Below are 19,584 nucleotides of genomic sequence, written 5' to 3'. Positions count from 1 at the left end.
AACAATACAATATAAAGATGAATAGCTAAAAAGTCAATGAAGTTGAATACTAAAAATTACTTGATTATTCCAAAAGAAAGGAGAGGAGAAACAATGGAAAATGGGTAAGACAAATAAAAAACAAATAACAAGGTAGCAGAACTAATCCCAAACATATCAATAATTACATTAAATGTAAGGAACTATTAAACAATCCAATCAAAAGGTGGAGATTGCCAGTCTGGATTTACAAACACAACAAAACAAAACAGAATCAAACTATATATTGTTTATAAGACATATACTTTAAATATAATGACAGGGGAGCCTGGGTGGCTCAGTCGGTTGGATGACAGACTTCGGTTCAGGTTATGATCTCATGGTTTGCGAGTTCAAGCCCGGCATCAGACTCTGCTGACAACACACAGCTGTCGCAGCTGTGACAGCTCTGTCTCCCTCTCTCTGCCCCTCCCCTGCTCACATTCTGTCTCTCTCTCTCTCTCTTCCTCAAAAATATGTGAACATTAAAAAAATTAATAAAAAAATAAATAAAATATAAATAAAGAAAAAAAAAACTAAAAAGTCCCTAATTGCAACATCCTTCCAAATGATCCATGGGTCTAAGAAGTTACAAGAAAAATTAGAAAATATTAACCACTTGATAATTAAAACACAAAAAAGTAATGCTTAGAGGGAAATGTGTAGCTGTACATGCATTTACTGTGAAGAAGAAAACATGTGGGGCACCTGGGTGGCTCAGTCGGTTGAGCGTGCGACTTCAGCTCAGGTCATGATCTCCTGGTTCATGAGTTCGAGCCCCGCCGTTGGGCACTGTGCTGACAGGTGAGAGCCTGGAGCCCGCTTCAAATTCTGTGTCTCGCTCTCTCTCTCTGCCCCTCCCCTGCTCATGCTCTGTCTCTCTCTGTCTCAAAAATAAATAAAACATTTTTAAAAATTTAAAAAAAAGAAAACATGTAAATCAATGATAAACTATCAACTCAGGACGTTAGAAAAATAAAGGAAATGAGACCCAAAGAAAATAAAGGGAAATAATATGTGATAACTTAAATGTCATGGACAAATTTCTTGAAAAATTCAAGTTTCCAAAACAGACATGAAAAGAAATAGGATATCTTGAATAGCTGAAGAAATTAAATTGTAATAAAACTTTCTCACAAAGAAACTCTGGGCCTAAATGCTTGAAGAAGTAATATCAATCATGTACAAAGCCTTTCACAGAATAGCAAAAGAGGAAATGCTTTCTGACTGACTCGATGAAGGAGTACAACCAAATGTTGTGAAGAAAACAGGAGAAAAATCTTGGTAGGTTTGGGTTGTGAAAAATTTTTAAGAAACAGAAAGCATTTGCCATAAAAAGATAAAATTGATAAATTGTACTTCCTCAAAATGAAAATATTTTGCTCTTCAAAAGACATGGTAAGAAAATTAAAATGAAATGCTCAGAGTTGGAGAAAATATTCACAAACCATTTATCTGATAAATGAGTTGTATCTAGAAGTACCAGAGAACTGTGAGTATTAGGGAATTATAAACATGTTTAGTTGTTATGTTCTTATCCAATTGCTGCTATAACAAATCACTTCAAACTTAGTGGCTTAAAACTACACAAATTTGTTAAACTCACTGTCTGGAAGTCAGAAGTCTAAAATCAAGATGTCAGCAGGGCTGTGTTCCTTTGGGAGTCTTAAAGGAAGAATCCATTTTCCTGCCTTTTTCAGCTTCTAGAGGCTGTTTGCATTCCTTGGCTTGTGGCTTCTTCCTGACATCTATCCAAACCTCTTCCAATGTCACATCTCCCACTACTGACTCTCCTCTCTTACAAAGACTCTTGTAATTATACAGGGCACATCTGGAAAATCCAAAGATAATCTCATCTGAGGTTAAGCACCTTCTAAGGTTAATCATACTGCAAAGTCCCTTTTACCATATAAAGTAACATTCACAGGCTCCAAGGGACTCTGACATGGACATATTTAGGGACCATTATTCAGCCTACCACAGATGTCTGGTATTGTGGTTATATAGGAAACTATTGTTAATTCTAAGAGATGCATATTAAATTATTTAGGAGTGAAATGTCATGATGTCTGCAAATTATTTTTATTTATTTCTTTTTTAACGCTTATTTATTTATTTTGAGAGAGAGAGAGAGAGTAAGCACGTGCGCAAGCTGGGGAGGGACAGAAAGAGACACGGAGAGAGAATCCCAAGCAGGCTTCTCACCATCAGCATCGTGCTGGTTGCTGAGCTGGATCCCTTGCACCTTGAGATCATGACCTGAGCTGAAATCAAGAGTCTGAAGCTTAGCCGACTGAATCACCCAGGTGCCCCTGTAAGTTACTTTTAAATACCTCATCAAGAAAAAGAAGCAATTCTGACAAAATCTTAATAATTGTTAAGTCTGGGTGGTACATATATGAGTTCATTAGATGCTTTAAAAAAATTTTTTTAACACTTATTTTTTAGAGATAGAGCGAGACAGCGAGTGGGGGAGGGGCAGAGAGAGGGGGGAGCACAGAAGCCAAAGCAGGCTCCAGGCTCTGAGCTGTCAGCACCGACACAGGGCTGGAACCCGTGGACCATGAGATCATGACCTGAGCCAAAGTCGGACGCTTAACCAACTGAGCCACTCAGGCACCCCTAGATTCTTCTTTTTTAATATTTGAGAATTTTCATAATAAATTTGTTGGGCCTAATGAAAAAATATTGGAATGCCAGTCTAGGGTTTAGAAAGCTCATGCACTGGCCTATAACTACAAGAATGGAAGCAAGAGGGTTGCCTGGGTGGCTCAGAAGCTGGGTAAGGCTTCCAACTTCTGCTCAGGTCATGATCACATGGTTCCTCGGTTTGAGCCTCGCCTCAGGCTCTGTGCCTCGAGCCTGCTTTGGATTCCGTGTTTCCCTCTCTCTCTGCCCCTCCCCCTCTCCAGTTCATACTCCCTCTCTTTCAAAACTAAATAAACATTTTTAAAAAAATTTTTAAAAAGAATGGAAGCCAAGAGTTCAGTTCGCTTGTTAGTTATCAAACAATATGGAGGTTTGAACCAAGGCAATGACAGTGGATGTGGAGAGAAGTGGGTGGATGTGCAATATATTTTGCGGGTTGAATGCAAGTATGTTGAGGATTTTTAGGAGCTGAGGGTAGAGTAAGCATCAAGGGTAATAAAAATAGACTAATTACATCGAGTGTTTACTGTCCACTGGATGTTCATATTTAATCGTCATAACAAACTTATGGGGCAGGTACAGTTCCCACCCACATCTTAACGTGCAATCTGTTTCTACAACTTTGGGGCTAGGAGTAGAAGCATTAGTCCTTGGGACCTGATTAACGTAAAAAAGCGGGCGCCTGGGGATGAGTTAGGATGGTTCTGGGGGCGGTAAAAAAAAACAAAAAACAAAAAACAAAAAACAAACAACAACAACAAAAAAAAAACAAGGGGAGGAGTTGGCTACGCGTCCTCAGGGGACAGGGCCCGCCCGCGATTGGACAAGCTGCCAAGGGAGGGTTGTGCAGATCCAACCCTCGCTGCGAGTGGGAAGCTACAGTCCTGTTTAGCCCCTCCTGCTGCTGTCTCTACTTTCTCTGCAACTTAGGAGGGGAGTGAACGCGCTGATCCCGGGAGAATGCAGCACCTACTGTGGCCTAGGGGTTCTGGGGGGCTTCCGCTGCTCCTCTGCTTCGTGCTGCTGAACAGCCGCCCAGGGGGCTGCAGCGACATTAGTGGCCACGGTCAGGAGGAAACCTGGGGGAGGGGGTGGGGAAGGGCAGGCCAGAGAGCGATCCTGAGAGAAGTGGGTCAGGGGCCTCAAGGTTAGGAACTTAGGAGGAAAAGTATGTGTCTGAGAACGTGAAAAGAGACAAATGTGGGAGGGTCTCGTAGAAAGAGACGCAGCCTTGGGGTGGGGCTCCGCATGTGGGATCTGGACCTAAGAGAAGCGAACTCAGGGAAGATTGTGAAGGAGAACGGGAAAATAAGTGGGCAGAGGGAAGTAAGCCCCGCCTATGCCGGTACAGGAGAAGACGCACCGAGGGACCAAGGAAGAGAGATGCCAGGAGCTGAGGGATAGGCAGGATCTCTGGACAATAGGAGCAGGGACCCACGGGTACGGGCGTCCTGACTCCAGAGAGAAAGCTGAGCCGAGAAACGAGCCAGGGATTCATCATAAGCCCTCAGAGCCTGGCGTCTGCGATCTAATTTCTGATAAGAAGGAGAAGGCTAGGCTGGGGTAAAAGAGAATGGAGGGGAAAAGGCCCATCCTTCTTCCTCTCCCTCCACTCAGCGCCCTCGGGGGAGACCAGCGCTGACTCACGTCTGAGCAGCCAGAGATTGACTGCGCAGACTCGAGGATTCCAGTGCCAAGAGCGTGGGGAAGAGGGCGCAAACTCCTAGTCTGACGCACTCCTAGTCTGACGCCAACTTTCCCCGCCCGATTCTTGGATTTAGAGGCCAATGCGGAGGACTCGTGAAGAACTGTGGGAGGAGGCCTGGTGGCGGTTGACTGGAGGAGTGTGTGTGTGTGGTGGTGGAGGGGCGGGGGGCGGCGGGGGGAACGTTCTTGTAGGGATGCCTCGCCGTCTTTGCCGCTCAGACGCCTCTTCCAAGCCAGGTTTCGGCCACCCCCTCAGCACCACGGACAGCGCCAGGTGCTTTGTGGGTTCTGGCAGAGGGTGTCCAGGTCACCAGTTTTCCTATCAGTCCTGGGATCAATGCCTCAGACAATGATCTCCCCTTCCAGAAGAAGTTCTTATCTTTCTCAGTAGGCTGCTGGAAGCTCTACTCCTTCCTAAAGGCAGGGAATTGGTATGGGGATCCATTTGATTCCAGAGGACAATTCCTTTTTAATGCCTGTCCATAATGACTCATGGTAATTCCATTATATTAAAAAAAAAAAAAAGGGGGCGCCTGGGTGGCGCAGTCGGTTAAGCGTCCGACTTCAGCCAGGTCACGATCTCACGGTCCGTGAGTTCGAGCCCCGCGTCAGGCTGTGGGCTGATGGCTTATGATGGCTCAGAGCCTGGAGCCTGTTTCCGATTCTGTGTCTCCCTCTCTCTCTTTGACCCTCCCCCGTTCATGCTCTGTCTCTCTCTGTCCCAAAAATAAATAAACGTTGAAAAAAAAAAATGGACTCTGCCAACTCTACCCCATCTACCCGGAATAATGAAAGTGTTATAGCATTAGGGATTGTTCTCCCCCACACCCTGTCCTTCTCCTATGCAGTTAGACAAACTGGTTTTCTGGACAAGGATCCAGACACACAAATCCTGTACTTACCAATACTTCCTTCCTCTAAGGGTTCCAGGCCTCCGTTCTAATCCCCTCCAGGATTTCAGGCCTTCTTTGAGATGCAGCTCACCTGCTTCCCATGCCCCACTTATCACCTGATTATCCATTCCAGGTGTGTAGCTTTCTGAGTGTCTTCTTAGTTCATCCTCCACAGGCTACTTTGCTTGCAAGCTCTTACCTGGAAAATGGCATCAAGGGAGAATGAGGTGCAGGTGCTGAAGAACAGGGCAGGTGGTGATGGGGGGGAGGGAAAAATGAAAAGAAGGAGGATTTGTAAGGAAGAAGGGTCTGGTGAGAGGAACAGAAACCAGGGAACCCAGGGGTGATAGTGAAAGACAGCTGCTTTTCTTCAACTGGGATTTAAAAAGCTTCTGGCCAAGCTCTCTTGCTGATTCCACCATTCTGCCCTTAGATGGTCAGGGCCAAGTGGGAGTGGGGCAGCTCTGGCCCCTCCACGGATTTGTTTCTACAGTCTTCCAGCACTTGCAAGTTGTACTCCAGCAGATTGTGCCCCTAAGTGAGTACGGGCTGGGAAGAGAGGCTGCAGCCTGATCAGAAAATTGGGGTGGGTGAGTGAGGGGCTGTTTGATCTGTGGATGGGCTTTCTTTCTCAGATTTCTCTACTTGAAACTTTCCTGTCATGCTCACCTCATGGAGAAGGGGGTATGACTGCAATGGGGGTGGAGTTGGATAGGTGGACTGTTTGCCCTTGATCACCCTGGAAGAACCCAGCAGAGGCTTCTAGAACAAGCCAGCATCCAACTCCTTCTGATGAGCTCCAACCCATAGTGCTATCTGAGTTTTTCCATAGCCAGGAATCCTTAAGTTCTCAGCCAGAACACACACACACCCTCAGCCTCTGAGTAGGAAGCAGAGCAAATGGATGACTAGTAGAGAGGAGGAATGAAAGGGAGTGGAAAATCCCTTGGAGACAGATGGCTGATGCTTCCTTAGAGCAGAATTTAATGAATGGGGGAGGGTCAGATAGGAAATCTACCTTGAATTCATATGATTGGTACTACTGCTGATGTCTAATATGTGTGTAATGCCTTAGAGCAGTGGTTCTCAAAGTGCATCCCAGGACCAGGAGCATCAGCACCACCAAAGAACTTGTTAGAAATGCTAATTCTTGAGCTTCACCCCAGATCTACTGAATCAAAAACTCTGGGGGTGGGAAACAGTAATTTGTGTTTTAACAAGGAAGTTCCGATGCACACTAAAGTTTGGAAATCGCTTCCTAAGAGTTTTCTAAGCACTCTTTACATCCCTAATCTCTTTTAATCCTCACAATAGCATCAAATGAACCAGCAAACAGAATATAATCCTAGTTGAAAATTTATTGCACACCAGGCACTATGCTAAGCAACTTTTTTTTTTCTAAATTTAATGTTTATTTATTTTTGAGAGAGAGACATAGCACAAGCAGGGGAGGGGCAGAGACAGAGGGAGACACAGAATCCAAAGCAGGCTTCAGGCTCCGAGCTGTCAGTGTCCCAGGTGTCAATTCACCACATCCTTTCACCCTGCAGGTTTGTTCTGGAAGGATGACATCACCCAGGGTGTGATGACCCAGAGGATGGGGCACATCAGCAGATTCTACCCCCAAGATCCATGTCTGAGGCATGGATAGGCAACCTTTCCCACCAAAACCACTGGGATAAGGTATGAAAGGCCTATGGTTGATCCACACATCTAGCAGACAGACAGCAGGGAGAGAACAGATATTAAAACTGCAGGTAAGAGCTGCTGGCAGGACTATGAGAATGATCTGGATGTTTTGTCTAGGCTCCACAAAAAACAGCTCCATTAGCCATTAGTGAGATCTGCAAAGAGAGAGATGGATGTTAGCAGGCCTACCTCCCAACTGTCATCCCTGTCTCTTCTAGGGGCAAGCAAGAGGAGAAACTTTGACTCCTATTCCCCAAGGTAAGACTTATGTGTCTTCTCAAGCATTTTAAATCCCTGACTTTGGATCCTACCCTTTCCCTTCTGGAGCCCTGTCATCCTTTTCTGCCTTCTTCTTGATTTCTGGCTTCCCCCCTCCCAGAGCCCAATGGCCAAAGTGAACAGGGATCAATGTTTTACCTCCAAAGTGGATCTGAAGACCCTGAAACGAGAGGTGACCAACCCTGTCAAGGTAAAGGATTGACTTTTTCTCAGGAATTTGGAACCACCAAGAACCTGTTGAAATGAGGAAGGCAGCTATGAAGGGAATGAATATTGAGGTGTGAACAGATAAGCTGAAGGTCTTTCCTTTCCCAGTCGAAAGGTACCCCCATCCTCCTTCTCTCTCACAGAAACACCTGGGGGTATCAGTATGAGAGGTTGGGAGGGCAGATGTGGAAGCCTCTAAAGAAGAAATTATCTATAAGTTGTGCATAGGCATTGAGTCTAAAATAGGCATTGAGGGGCACCTGGGCGTCTCAGTCAGTTAAGGGCCTGAATTTGACTCAGGTCATGATCTCGTAGTTCATTAAGTTCAAGCCCCATGTAGGGCTCACTGCTGTTACAACAGAGCCTGCTTCAGATCAATCCTCTGTCTCTCTGTGTCTCTCTCTGCCCCTCCCTCACTGTGCTCTCACTCTTTCTCTCTCTTTCTCATCTCTCAAAAATAAATAAACATTAAAAAACAAAATAAAATAAGCATTGAAAATTGCAAAGTTTATTGCCAAGTTTATCTGTCTATCTATCTATCTATCTATTTATTTATAGTGAGTTCTATGCCCAATGCAGAGCTCAAATTCATGAACCTGAGATCAAGAGTCGCATGCTCTATTGACTAAGCCAGCCAGGCACCCCTAAAATTGCCAAATTAAAAACAATTAAAAAGTCCTTTTTTTTTTCTCCATATACTCCTTTGCATACAGCAAGGGATAGCAAAGCTCCTTCGGATAAATGGGAGAGGTAGTCCAGAGGCCTTCACATTCAGCACTCCTTCCCCTCCTTGCTCTACCCTGTGGCCTGGGCAAGTCACCTGGGCAAGGCTCTGGGTTATCTCTTTGAGATGCTTAAACTCTTCAGAATCCAGATTAAAAACACCCATCTAGCACTCCCATCTATCTTTATAGATAAGACATTGGGGCCCAGGCTGGTCAAGGGATTTACTCACAGCTACATAGTAGGTTCATGGCAAAGCCAAGACTGGACCCAGGGCTCCTGATTCCCAGACATTTCACAGGGGCACATCCCCTGCCCTTCCTCTCAGGGACTGCAGTGAGAATTGGGCTGTTCCCAACGTCCAACTCCTCCACAATAACAAAAGTCTTTTTTTTTTTTTTTTTTTGGACTAAGACCTAAATTACAAGAAGGTGGCAGCCAGAGGAAGGTATAAAGGATGGCCATCCCAGGCAGAGAGCAGTGACAAATGTCCTGAAGCAAGTATACCATTCAGGTTAAAGGAACAGGTGGAAAAGTCAGTGGCAGAAGATTAGGTTGGAGAAGTAGGCCCAGGACTGGCCATATAGGGACTCATGGATTTTATTTTAAATGTAGTGGCAAGTTAACTGGGAAGTTTTAAGGAAGCCCTAAACAATCATAATGTGATACATGATTTCAAAAGGCCACTCTTGTGATGTTGTGGTATAGGCTGTGAGAAGAGCAAGCATAGAAACTGAGAGCCTGCAAGAAGCCTGCACCACAGGGAGCTTCCAGCCCTGCATGCTCTCCTAGGAAACCAGTCCCCACTCCATCAGATAGCAGCTGGTCTTCCTAAGTCTGGATTGGTTGCTGGGTCAAGGCATCCAGAGCTAGGTGACAGATCCACTTGCAAAGGATGGTTGCCATGGTGTTTCTGTAAATGAAAACAAGGTGCTGCCATTCTTCCCCAGCCCAGAGCCCCAGGGAAAAGCATGGAGAGCTGGATAACTCTGTGGGAGCCAGAAGGACAGACAATGGGTGGGCTGAGTCATTGTAGCTTACTCAATCAGGCTGTTATTGAAGCATTTTGTGAGGGAAAGTAGGTGAGGAAGAGGCCACCTTCCCACATACTGATTCCAATCCTTTGTTTCTTCTTGTTTTAGGACTTCTTTGAGCCACCCCCCACTGTGGGCCACAACCTTGTTGCTGATTGAGACCTCATATGAAGCCTCTCTGCCCCAGTGCCCTCTGCCCTCCAGAGGAGCAGTTCTAGGATGACCCAAATCTGGATCATTAAAGTGGACTTTTGTGCAAACTCTTTCTGTGATTTGTCTTGAGGTAGGGTGGGTGGGGTCTGGACACGGCCAGAGCCTCTGAAGTGGAAGAGTAGGGGTGGACCAGAACAAGGGTGCAGTGAGAAAGAGCACAGCTCCTTGGTGCGTGGAATGCTGTCTTGTCTTCCCTTCAATGACCATTCCTGAAGTGGAGAAAGTGGAGGTGGGACCACAGCTGGAATGCAGCCTTCCCCACCCACACCTGCCTGCACTGTGTGGTCTAGTTGCATACCCTTCCATGTCAGACAGGCCTGGACCCTGCTGTTTTATGAGGGTCTCCATCTCCAGCATTACCACCCCTGCCAGCCATCTCCCACTCATCCTGCTCCCAAGAATCAACAGAGAAGTGCTATAACCAAAGTGTGCACATGTTAAACATTTTGATGGCTCCTGCCAGTTTCCTCCTGACACCTGAAAATCTTAAAAGGGAGTAGGTAATCTGACCAACTAGGTTCAGCCCAACTGAACACCAGAATATCCTATTTGCAGAGCTTTATGCTTCTCAAATATTCTCACACTCACTGGATACTCACAGGTGTAAGCAAGTGGGCAGGTATCAGGATTTGATTTCTCTAAGTACATGTGTGCATATACTAATAATCATATGGCAATAAACATAAGTTTATATACTTTATTGGATATGTTATACTTCAATAATAAAAAACAATAACTAGGAGCCTCTCAAAGTAAAAAATGTAAAAAGTGAATAGGAGAAAAGATGTTTCTGAAATGGATGATTTGCTCTCCCTGCTATCAATACTTAGTATGAAGAAGCTATAGTAATTAAGGAAGTGTGGTGTTGATGTGAGGATATACAGGTAGATCTATGAAACAAAGTGCCCAGAAATAGGTCCACAACAATGTGGATACTTTATTTATAATAAAGGTGGCCCTGCAGACAGAAGGTAATATTTTCAATAAATAGTTCAGAAACAATGGAGTACCCTTACAAGAAAAATTCACCTTTGTCACTTTAACTTAAAATGTACACACAAATAGAATCCAGGTGGATTATAGGTCAATGTGAACAATTAAATGATGAAACTTATTCTACAGCTTAAAGCCATTTGGTGGTTTCATTTCACTTCTCTGAACTTCTATTCTGCAAAACTTTGTAGATAAAGCATTTAGAGGATAGCACAAGAATAACTTCATGTCCTAATAGTTGGAAATGACTTCTTAAGGAGGAAACAAAAGTTCAATAAATAAAGGAAAAGATGGTACATTTGATATATTAAATTAAGAATATTGGGGGGCCTGGGTGGCGCAGTCGGTTAAGCGTCCGACTTCAGCCAGGTCACGATCTCGCGGTCCGTGAGTTCGAGCCCCGCGTCGGGCTCTGGGCTGATGGCTCAGAGCCTGGAGCCTGTTTCCGATTCTGTGTCTCCCTCTCTCTCTGCCCCTCCCCCGTTCATGCTCTGTCTCTCTCTGTCCCAAAAATAAATAAACGTTGAAAAAAAAAAAAAAAGAATATCTACAAACTCGGGGCACCTGGGCGGCTCAGTTAAGCATCCGACTTCGGCTCAGGTCATGATCTCATGGTCTGTGAGTTCGAGCCTGCATTGGGCTCTGTGCTGACAGCTCAGAGCCTGGAGCCAGCTTCGGATTCTGTGTCTCCCTCTCTCTCTGACCCTCCCCCATTCACTCTCTCTCAAAAACAAAAAGAATATCTATAAACTCTTTGAGCTCAAGTAAGACCGTTTTAGGATATACTATTATCTCTGTCATGTGAATGCCAACTTCTTCCAGCTGTCTTCTCTGATAAGAATGGAAAAGGATGAATTTCCTAAGTCAGTGTTGTCTGGTAGAAATATAATTTATAATTATATACGTAATTTAAATTTTTCAAAAAAATAAAACTAAAAATATAATTTTCTAGTAGTCACACATTTTAAAAAGTAAAGAAGAGGGGCGCCTGGGTGACGCAGTCGGTTAAGCGTCCGACTTCAGCCAGGTCACGATCTCGCGGTCCGTGAGTTCGAGCCCCGCGTCGGGCTCTGGGCTGATGGCTCAGAGCCTGGAGCCTGTTTCCGATTCTGTGTCTCCCTCTCTCTCTGCCCCTCCCCCGTTCGTGCTCTGTCTCTCTCTGTCCCAAAAATAAATAAACGTTGAAAAAAAAATTAAAAAAAAAAAAAGTAAAGAAGAAACAAGGCAAGTCTGTTCTCTTTAAAAGTGTGGCTTGGAGAGGGGCGCCTGGGTGGCGCAGTTAAGCGTCCGACTTCAGCCAGGTCACGATCTCGCGGTCCGTGAGTTCGAGCCCCGCGTCGGGCTCTGGGCTGATGGCTCAGAGCCTGGAGCCTGTTTCTGTGTCTCCCTCTCTCTCTGCCCCTCCCCGTTCATGCTCTGTCTCTCTCTCTCTGTCCCAAAAATAAATAAACGTTGAAAAAAAAAAATTTAAAAGTGTGGCTTGGAGAGATATATTTTACTTTGATAGCCCACAGAAAATCACACTGGTCTATAATGTGTTGCTGTTGTTTTGCCTTTTAAATAGGCCTTTATTATAAATTTAAAATCTGGAGAAGCTCTTTTTTTCCCCTACCCAATGAGTTCACAAATACAGACATTGGAGCAAGTTCTTCATTTAAAGATATCATTTATGAATTGGTAAAAGATAATATCCTTGGGCACTAGTGCAGCTTCTAATAGGCAGTGCAATCCACAGACAGTCACCATGCCAAGGCCAATAAGGTTACCTCACCATCTAGAATTTATAGTTTAATTCCTACCCTTAACAGGGAAGGATAAAATTTATGTGGTCCAAAAGGGGAAAACTATACCCAAAAGACAGTCGTGGATGAGTCTCCACATTTTCCATTCAAGGTGATATTGACTTTTCCTGTCCCACTGGCCCTTGGGATGTTTCCCCATATGTAGTACTATTATTCTTTATCTCATTCTGCACCAAAGTGAATTAAAATCTTCTTTGATTATAGCATGATATTGGGAGGTAACCAGTGACATTTAAATATGCTGGCTTGTAAGTGATTGAACTTTCAGTGAGAATACTCCATGGGCACTCTTCAGTTTTGATTCCACAAGAAGAGACTAGGTAAAGAAACTCAAAAAAGTCCAACAGCCATCCAGTTGTAGGACAGCCAGTTCCCAGATATATTTCATAATGCTGAGGTTTCTGGTAATGCAAATAAGAATTTTGTTTAATTCTGACCTGAAGCCAGTGCTCATTACAGGTTACAAACACATCCTCAAAACCACAAATCAACACAAAAAGCATAAGGAGCCCTCTGGACAATCCAACATGCCAGAGGAAACAGGAAATCACACTGGTCCATTATTTTGATGATATTGTGGCAACTGAATATGATGAGCAGAAGGTAGCATGAGCCCTAGATGTCATAAGACACATGCATGGAAGAAGGACCTCAGGAAAGCTCAGAGTCCTGCCACATTAATGAAGTTTCTAGGGTCCAATTGTCTGTGGCATGTCAAGATGCCCTCTCTAAAGTGAGACACTTGCAATGAAAAAGAGACAATACTCTTTGTGGAAGAATGGGCCTCTTTGGCATTTGAGGCAACAGAAAACACATTTCAACTCTAACCCATCAGGCTTTCGTATGGCCTGAAACAAGGGAACATTCTGCAGGAATTCCGAGTGGCAATGCAAGTAGTCCTTTCACTTGATAATTATGACCAGTGGCCTCAGGAGCAACGAAGTGTCTGTAGTAGACGGAGACATCACATGAATCTTCTGGTAAGCCCCAGTAAGATTATTATAAGGTAGATCCCTAGGATTTTAAAGGAAAGCTGTGCCCTTTTAGGCCATCAGCTATTCTCCATTTGAAAAGCAGCTTAGTTTCCTACCAGGCCCTGGAATACTGAACACCTGGCCATGGGACAACCAGTAATTATGCATTGGGTATTATCTGATCCAGTAAACCATAAAATTGGAGGTTCATCACAGCGTTCTACTGTTAAATAGAAATGGTGTATACACGACTGGGCCCAAGAAGATATGGATTAAACAAGTTACATGAAAAGATAGCCCAGATTCCTTGCTTCACTGCCTTTCCCACAACCTTATTACAGCTTTCTGGGGAATTCTCTATGACTGCCTAATAGAGTGGGGGGGAAAGCACAGAGACAATTTATAGATGTTTGCACAAAATGCAGGCAACAGTTAGAAATGGAAGAGTGCTACATTACAGCACAATTCAGAAGTGTCTGTGAATTACATTGGTGAAGAGCAATCCTTTCTGTGGGAAGTTTTGTTGGTAGATCTGGTGGTCCACTCAGAATTGAAGAAGAAAAAATTTGAAGTATTCGTCTATACTGATAACAGTATTCATGAATAGCAGGTTGGTTGGCTGATCTGGGATTTGAATAGAACAAGATATGAAAATCTGTGACCAGAAAGTCTGAGAGGGTTCACTTGGGAGGAACAGTGTGAAGACAGTTGTGGTTTCCTGTGTAAATAATCATGAGAAGAAGTAGACTGTAGGAAAGCTTGTCAGTAATGAGGTTATGAAATGACCAATTCTGTGGATAACATTCATCCTCTTTCCCCAGGCCCCCTGGTGCTTTCTTAATGGGTCCACATATCAATGGATGTGGAGCAGGAAATGCATGGGCTTACCAACATGAATTTCCCTCCTCCTGAATGGTGCAGTTACAGCCCACCTGAATACCAATTTGCTTACAGCAGAGGATAATGTTGAGCTCCCAAAATGGCATACCTGGTGACAGAATTTTATTTTGAACCTCTTTCACCATGAAAAAAGGCAGTGAGGAACACCTGGGTGGCTTAGTCGGTTGAGCATTCAACTCTTGATTTCAGCTCAGGTCATGATCCCAGGATCATGAAGTATGCTTAAGATTCTCTCTCTCTCTCTCTCTCTCTCTCTCTCTCTCTCTCCCTCTGTCCCTCTCCCCCACTCATACTCTCTTTCTGTCAAGAAGAAAGAAAGAAAGAAAGAAAGAAAGAAAGAAAGAAAGAAAGAAAGAAGAAAGAAAGAAGAAAAAACGGAAGGAGGAAGGAAGGAAGGAAGGAAGGAAGGAAGGAAGGAAGGAAGGAAGGAAAGAAAAATAGGGGTGCCTGGGTGGCTCAGTTGGTTAAGTGTCCAACTCTTGATTTCAGCTCAGGTCATGATCTCGTGGTTCATAGATTCAAGCCCCACATCAGGCTCTGAGCTGACAGAGAGGAGCCTGCTTAGGATGCTCTCTCTCCCTCTCTCTCTCTGCTCCTTCCCTTTCCCCTCCCCTGTTTGCTCTCTCTCTCTCTCTCTTTCTTAAAAATAAACAAATAAACAGTTTTTAAAAAGAAAAAGGAAAAATGGCAGTGAATTATATTCTGGATATGGATTTGCCCTTTCTGTCCTCAATACTTCTGATAATGTTCACTCACCATTAGTGAACTTATGGAATGATTGTTTTATCCATCCCCAAGAGTTTTGGGACTAAGGAGTAAAGGTCAGAGTGGCCCCCTCACTATTATACCTCAAAATATCTGAAGGAACCTGTGCTTCCCATCTCCTGAATAATGAGTTTTCAGGTCCTAGTGCCCAAGAGAGGAATGTTTTCCCATAGTCATAGTCATAGTCATAGTCATAGTCATAGTTGAATTGGAAGCTGGGACTACCACCCAGTCACTTTGGGTTCCTCATGCCACTGAACCAATAGACAGATATGGGTATCACTATATTAGCCACAGGGATTGACTCCAATCACTGTCTGGCTGTGAGTTGACAAAGGTCTACATTTCTTTACCTGTCCATACCTTTATAGGTAGTTCTTTCATTAAACTCTTCAGATTTACTTTGACTGAGTGTACCATAGTTTCTGGACAAGTTCAAAGCATTAGACTGTACACACGTGAAGAGAAAATTAATAAACTGGACTGTAGTTCAAAAGAAAATATCCAGAATGAAGTATAGACAAAAGAATGGAAGATACAAAAGATATGGTAGAACCATAAAAGATACTACATGACAGTCTAACATACATTGACTTGGAGTTCCAGAAGGAAGGGAACAAGGAAATGGGGTAGAATCAATATTTAAGATGACAATGTCGGGGTGCCTGGGTGGCTCAGTTGGTTGAGTGTCCGACTTCAGCTCAGGTCATGATCTCACAGTCCATGAGTTCGAGCCCCGCATCAGGCTCTGTGCTGACAGCTCGGAGCCTGGAGCCTGCTTCGGATTCTGTGTCTCCCCCTCTCTCTGCCCCTCCCCTGCTCATGCTCTGTCTGTCTCTGTCTCAAAAATAAATAAAACATTAAAAAAAATTTAAGATGATAATGTCTGAGAATGCCTCAAAATTGATTGAAGACATCAAGCCATGTATTCAAGAAACTGAATCTCAGGGTGAATAAATGGAAAGAAATGTCTCTCAAATCACAACGTATTAAAACTGTTGACAATAAAAGATGGGTTACCTCTAAAAGAGTAACAATTATACTTCAGATGATTTCTCAAGAAGAGAGAAGGGAAGGGAGAGAGAGAAAAGGGGATCAAGTGAGCTGATACCTAAAGTTTGCTGCTAGGATATACTCTCTACCTTCACCCTATTTTCTGTCTCAGGAGGCTAACCTGTATGTACTATTTCAATGAGCTCCCTTTTCCCCTGGATTCTGGTTAGGTTAGGACAATGGGAATACTAGGAGAGATCAGAGGGAGGGAATGAGGAGAGTGAGAATAAAAGTTCTTTTTCCCCAGCTTCCTCCCTGTGAGGTTGTTACAGGCTGTCCATTCCCCCGGCACATACGTGCAACAGGAAACATGTACAATGGTATATACACAGTCACACTATTCATGATAACCCAAGACTGGGGATAATCCAAAATCTATGTATATTTACTTTTCTTTATACTTTCATGACCCAACCATGCATTCTTAGGTTAAAATTGTAAATAAAAGCAAAGAAACATGGTCAAAAAGAGAATGAATAATGGCTACCTTTGGAAGAGTAATGACTGGGAAACACAAGGTTTTTAGGGTGCTAGAAATGTTCTATTTCTTGACTTAGGTTACATGGGTGTTCATTTTGTGATAATTTGTTAAGTTGTTCATTTTGGCTTTATGTATTTTTCTGTTTGTTTTATTTCACAATTTACAAAGTTTTTAAAAAGGAAATAAATGAGTGAAGTGATAAAGATGGCAGAAGGAATTGTGGAAGGTGAGGAGAATTCCCTGAGTATATTTTATTATATAGTTTTGATTGTTGAAAAATGTAAATATTTTACATATTCAAAAAATAAAATTATATATAAAGTAAAAAAAAAAACCCTAAAATTGAAAACAAACTGAAACAAACCAAATTGTATATCAAATTGGTAAAAATGACTACACAAAGAACTATTTCAAGTGACTTTAGGAAGCAGTATTTTGATGGTATACCCTGAGGGACAAAATAAACTACCACACATCTTAGATGTCCTTATAGTTTTATTAGTTGAGTAATGTTTATATTATTATTTGTAAATTATTGTATGTATATTGTAGGATTACACATATAAGTGATTATATTAATGCCATAAGAAACCAAAGTTTTCAGTGTGAGAATAAAGAGATACCAGTACAAAATCAAGAGTGCAATAAAAATCACAGTTAAATTTTAATTGGTTGGGGTGCCTGGGTGGCTCAGTCAGTTGTGCACCTGACTCTGGATTTTGGCTTAGGTCATGATCCCAGGGTCGTTAGATGAAGCCCTGCATCAGGCTCCTTGATTAGTGTGGAGCCTCCTTGAGATTCTCTCTCTCTCTTCTCTCTCTCTCTCTCTCTCTCTCTCTCTCTCTCTCAAATAAAAAACTTTTTAAATTGGAAATATCAGTATGTGTGAGTGTGGGTTTGTGTGTGCATGTATCTTAATATTCTAGTTCTGTGCACTCAAAGGGCCTAAAAGCAATATCACTTCAGTTTCCATTATCACCCTTTTTTTTCAATGTTTATTTATTTTTGAGAGAGAGAGAGAGACAGAGTGCAAGCAGGGGAGGGGCAGAGAGAGAGATAGAGACACAAAATCCAAGCAGGCTCCAAGCTCTGAGCTATCAGCACAAACCATGAGATCATGACCTGAGCTGAAGTTGGACTCTTAACGGACTGAGCCACCCAGGCACTCCTCCATTATCACCCTGGAAACCCAGATCGTGGAGGAGCCTGGGTGACTCCCAGGCTCCAGCCACCCTGTGTGGCTCAGTCGGTTATGCGTCTAACTCTTGATTTCGGCTCCAGGTCATGATCTCTCGGTCGTGATATTGAGCCCGGAATCCATGCCCAGCATGGAGCTTGGTTGAGATTCTCTCTCTCCTTCTCTCTCTTTGCCCCTCTCCTGCTCTCTAAATAAATAAATAAATAAATAAATAAAAACATTAAAAAATACCCAGCCAGATTGTGGTCTCTAAAATCGGTCCTTATTAAAAGCTACCAAGTATCTTTGGAAGAATGGCTGCTTTCACGTCTAGGGCAGGGAATAAAAAACATGAACCTGGTGCATCTTGGAATGATAGAAAGTAAGAGAACTTTCAGTTATTAGTGGGATGTTTCAAAAAGACACCAAACCAGTTTAAAGGAGCTTTCATTTACTTATTCTGGGGCAATTTGAATATAAAAAAAGAATGATTACTGCAATTGATTGATGCTCATTGACTATATGAAAACCCATACTTCCCATAGTAATGCTCAAACAAGAAAAGTCATTAGGATGTTTCTTAAAAATTTATTTGTCACTGTCAAAGGTAGCTCCTACATCCAAAATTCATTATGCTCCAAATTGGTAAACCAAAAAAATAAGAATGTATGCTACATTTCCAGCTGGAATTGTATTTCCAGTTGGAATTGTATTTCAGGGTAGGAGCGCCCAGGTGGCCCAGTTGGTTAAGTGATAGACTCTTGGTTTTGGCTCAGATCATGATCTCATGGTTCCTGATCTCCAGCCCCTGCATTGGGCTCCATGCTGACAGCACAGAGCCTACTTGGGATTCTCTCTCTCCCTCTCTCTCTGCCCCTTTCCTGCTCCCACCCTCTCTCTCAAAATAAGTTAAAAATGTTTAAAAAATTAACCTGATCCAATCAAGACATTAGATATAACTTCTAGTTTACAGTAAATGCAGGGGATACACAGGATAGATACAGGGCAAATACAGGGAGATCTATCATGAGGAAACAATCAGACAAATACAGAAGGTGGGGAGTTGTAAATAAAAACTAACCGGGTCTATCCAACAAGACAAAGTCAAAAATGGGGGAGGGGCGTGTCTGTGTTAATTTAAAGAGAATTAAGAGACAAACCAAATGCAATGGTGGTCTTTGACTCCTATTTTGAACAAAACAGATGGAAAAAGGCATTTTTTGGAAACAATTTGAATTTTTGAATATAAACTGAGCATTAAGTGATATTAGAGAATTACTGTAAATTCTGTTAGATGTCATAAAGGCATTTGGATTATGTGGGAAATACCCTTATTTCCTGAAGTTACATAATGAGATATTTATAAGGGAAATATGATGTCTATCATTGACTCTTAAATACTAAAAAGTAACACATCTGGCAAAACAGCAGTCACTGTTAAGTCTAGATGATATGTATATTGAGTATTTACTATGCACCACTATCTTTTCTTGTATTTTGGAAAATTTTCCCTGAAAAGTAAGAGAATAAAGTGATCAAATCTGAACTTTAGAAAGCTCACTCCCTACCTTATTGGGCGAGAAGAGTGAAAACAAGAGACTAGTTAGATGATTACAATAATATTGGTGATGAAAAAGCACCGTGACTTAGATAAAGTAGTGAGTATGGAGGAAAGGAGTAGATGGGAGATATATTTTGAAGGTAGAGAAAGAAAGAAAGGAAGAAAGGAGAAAGAAAGGGGAGTCAAGGCTAATAACAAAAGAGAATATGCATCGTGTGTTTAGTATATGCCAGTGCAGTCCTTGTTCTAAGTGACCCACATGCGTTAACTCGTGTAATCCTCACAACTACCTTGCGAGGTAGGAATTATTGGCACCTCTTTTTTTACACGTCAGGAAACTTGGGCGCAGAGAGGTTAAGCAACTTGCCCAAAGTTATACTCGCAGTAGGTGGCATTGCTAGAACTGGAATCCAGGCACACACATAACCATCCCTGCTGTTAAGGATGACACCAGTACCATTAATTG

At 42.8% G+C, this 19,584-nt stretch overlaps 1 protein-coding gene and 1 pseudogene across 1 annotated transcript; one reads left to right on the top strand and one right to left on the bottom strand.

Annotated features, from left to right (window-relative positions):
- Positions 1–3,052: 3,052 nt before the first annotated feature.
- Positions 3,053–9,459, top strand: RESP18 (regulated endocrine specific protein 18). The gene is given in 6 exon segments (XM_045475151.1): positions 3,053–3,074; positions 3,518–3,733; positions 5,701–5,805; positions 6,818–6,950; positions 7,338–7,425; positions 9,308–9,459. Coding segments are annotated over 6 exon segments (615 nt in total). The 3' UTR covers positions 9,359–9,459.
- A 2,747-nt stretch (positions 9,460–12,206) lies between these two features.
- Positions 12,207–15,207, bottom strand: LOC123596936 (annotated as a pseudogene).
- Between the last annotated feature and the right edge of the window lie 4,377 nt (positions 15,208–19,584).

Source organism: Leopardus geoffroyi, chromosome C1 (genome assembly GCF_018350155.1).
Source record: "Leopardus geoffroyi isolate Oge1 chromosome C1, O.geoffroyi_Oge1_pat1.0, whole genome shotgun sequence".
Lineage (NCBI taxonomy): Eukaryota > Metazoa > Chordata > Mammalia > Carnivora > Felidae > Leopardus > Leopardus geoffroyi.
Note: the sequence above shows the minus strand (reverse complement) of the source record. Positions and strands in the feature narration are given on the sequence as shown.